A 3,110-nucleotide genomic window follows, 5' to 3' on the forward strand; every position below is an offset into this window, starting at 1 on the left:
GGACCCCCTCACACCAAAGAAGTTTCTCCTCCTGCTCAGGTGGAATCTCCTGGGTTCCAGTTTGTGCCCATTGCCCCTTGTCCTGTCACTGGGCACCACCGACAAGAGTCTGACCCCAGCCTCTTGATCTCCACTCTTTAGCTCTTGATCAGAGCCCCTCTGAGTCTTCTCTTCCCCAGTTCAACAGCCCCAGGGCTCTCAGCCTTTCCTGGGCAAAGAGATGCTCCAGGCCCCTCTGCATCTCCATAGCCTCTGCTTGACACTCTCCAGTAGTTTTTTGCCTCTCTTGAACTTGAGAGCCTAGCACTGGGCTCAATACTCCCCATGTGGCCTGCCTAGGGCAGAGCAGAGGGGCAGGAGAACCTCCCTCAACCTGCTGGCCACACTCTTCATGCACCCCAGGAGACCACTGGCCTTCTTGGCTACAAGGGCACACTGCTGGCTCATGGTTAGCCTGTGGCACACTAGAACTGCCAGGTCCTTCTCCTTAGAGCTGCTTTCCAGCAGGTCAACCCCTCACCTGTACTGGTCCGTGAGGTTACTCCTTCCCAGGTGCAAGACTCTGCACTTGCCATTGTTGAACTTCATGAGGTTCCTCTCCACCCAACTCTCCAGGTTATCCAGGTCTCACTGAGTGGGAGCCCAGCTCTGGTGTGTCAGCCACTCCTCCCAGTTTTCTATCACCAGCAAACTGGCTGAGGGCCCACTCTGCCTGTTCTCCATGTCATTGATGACTAAGGAGTATGTTAATAAAGACCGCGTTCCGTTCACCTTCCAGATACATCCCAAATACTAATTCTTTGTCTTCCTGTAACACCAGCATGCCTCAGAGCACTCAAAATTTCCAGATTATATTTCCACCAGCAACTTCCAGGCCGTACTGAGAACACACTAGAGCCTAAGGAAGGTGAAATCAGTCATACCTGGCAAGGAATCGCTGCACCCCACTCCTGCTGGACAATATTGCAAACTCCCAGCAGTGCTGACTCTAAACAGGTTTTGTCATAATCGTCCATGTTACTCAGGGCTTCCTGTGAAGACAAACACCACTGTCACCCCTGGGTGAAATATCACTGTGTGGAAACAGCAAAGTTGGTCATGGCTCTGTGGTATGTCACTGTGTTTGCTCTGCACTGGGACACGAAGTAAAGTGCTACGTTCTTACACTTGACCTACAAAGTCAAAAATAAACCAGAAGTAAAGATAAAGATATAAGAAATAATGAATGAAATCATGAGACAACAATGACAGCTGACTGTGATGGAACTATAGTATTATAAACACAGCTCTCTAAGAGAAAAAAAACCCCTTTGCATGTCTCAAAGAAGCAGTAAATTTAAACTCTCAAGTGATGTCTAACAGCAAACAATGGCCTAGAAAAATCCTTCCAGGTGTCAGAGCAACTTTAACTTCTTAGAGATTCAGAAAGTAGACCACAAGGAGCTTGTCTCACAAAAACTGTTTGGCAGACAGTAACAGAATCCAAAGTTTCCTGTTTCTATAACCACAAACAAGCTTTTCTCCTTAAAATGAAAACTTCACACTTAACACAGCATCGTAAGAAAGGTGCAGCTGTAAAACTAACTTGCTAGAGGCACCTGGCTGGATTCTTGCCTCTCAGAAATTTCTAAAATTAAATCTTAGGGAGTTGAAAATAAAAAGAACTGGCATTCAGTTGCTAAAATGCAAACATAACAGAAAATACCACTTAAAATCTGTATGTCCCAAAACAGACAAACCTAAAACATGGTGCCCTGTGAGAACAATGTGTCGTTTCATCCTGGTGTTAGATATTATTTCTTGCCTTTCAGAAATTTCTAAAATTAAACCTTAAGTAGTTGAAAATAAATCAGAGAAAAAGAACTGGCATTCATTTGCTAAAATGCAAACATAACAGAAAATACCACTTAAAATCTGTATGTCCCAAAACAGACAAACCTAAAACATGGTGCCCTGTGAGAACAATGTGTCGTTTCATCCTGGTGTTAGATATTATTCTCATATATCAGGATGAAATGGCACATTATCATATATATGTGTATATATATATACACACAGTTTTTACTGGATTCAGAGACTTTTGGTGCCTTAATGTCTTCTTGGCCTTTCTCCTTTCCATTTTCTCCCAACTTCCCATCACATCTGCTAGGCCTAAAACCACTTATTATCATTCTCACCCTGCTTCAAGTGCTACATATTCTTCAAAGCACCTTCTCCCTACCAAACTCCACTCAAAACCTTTCTAAACAGTCCTGTCTGCTGCATCATTTATCAAGAGCAAATCAACAGCTACAAAAACATGAATGTCACAGAACCACTTTCAGAGCTTCAGCAGGCAGCCCCTTCCTCATCAGCACTTTTAACTTCATCAGCCACACTCCACTTGGTTACCTGCAACAGCAAGATGTGCAAAGCAGAAAAATATTTCTAATACATTGAGTCCACCTATCCTTATGGCTACAACACTCAGATCAAGGCGTTGTGTACAGGATGATACAAAATCACACAATTTCACCATGATTTGGAAACACACGAGGGATTTTGTTTGTGTTTTTTTTTTTTTTTTTAATGTTGCCAGCTTGCTGCTTTTGTATTTCACACGGCCTACCTGCAGCGTGTTGTAATCTCTCGTGAAGGGCACCATCAGCTCCCAGAGGGACGAAAACACCACCAGGGCCGTGAACTCCAGCTTGTAGTTGGTCGCCATGTGCTCGAACAGCATGGTGAGGCCGTGCACAGCCAGGTGTTTGCGCTGGTACTCCTCGGAGCCCTCCACCGACACCGGCCGGGTCATGGAGAGCGACACGTCCATCACCACCACGGTGGGCATGGTGAGCGGCTCCTCTCTGCTACCGTCCCGCGCAACACCGGTTCCCTGCACGGAAGGGGGAAGAAAACGGCCCACGCATCACTACCCACGCCGCAGGGAGGGAGGGACGCGTCTCCCCTCTCCCGCTGACCCGGCTGTGCGGTGGGGAAGCGACAGTTACCCTCTTCCCCCCTCACACCGCGGGATTTAGCACGGACTGAGCCAACAGCTCCGCCGCTGAACCCCCACAGCACACCCAGCCGGCTGCACAGGCCTGCCCACGGCGAGCGCGGCCAGGGCC

General features: G+C 47.2%; 1 protein-coding gene across 2 annotated transcripts in view; it reads right to left on the reverse strand.

The window, feature by feature from the left end:
- The window catches only part of VWA9 (von Willebrand factor A domain containing 9), a 10,012-nt gene extending 7,165 nt beyond the window's left edge, over positions 1–2,847 (reverse strand). The window contains exons 1-2 of one of the 2 annotated variants that reach the window (XM_008937523.1): positions 2,609–2,847; positions 924–1,031 (exon numbers count right to left, since the gene is read on the reverse strand). In XM_008937523.1, the coding sequence (XP_008935771.1) occupies positions 924–1,031; positions 2,609–2,830 (330 nt within the window). In that variant the 5' untranslated portion in view covers positions 2,831–2,847. The remainder of the gene's footprint in view (positions 1–923; positions 1,032–2,608) is intronic. The other variant, XM_008937524.1, reaches the window with a different exon arrangement.
- Positions 2,848–3,110: the final 263 nt, after the last annotated feature.

The sequence above is a fragment of the Merops nubicus genome, unplaced genomic scaffold (genome assembly GCF_000691845.1).
Source record: "Merops nubicus isolate BGI_N331 unplaced genomic scaffold, ASM69184v1 scaffold18703, whole genome shotgun sequence".
NCBI lineage: Eukaryota > Metazoa > Chordata > Aves > Coraciiformes > Meropidae > Merops > Merops nubicus.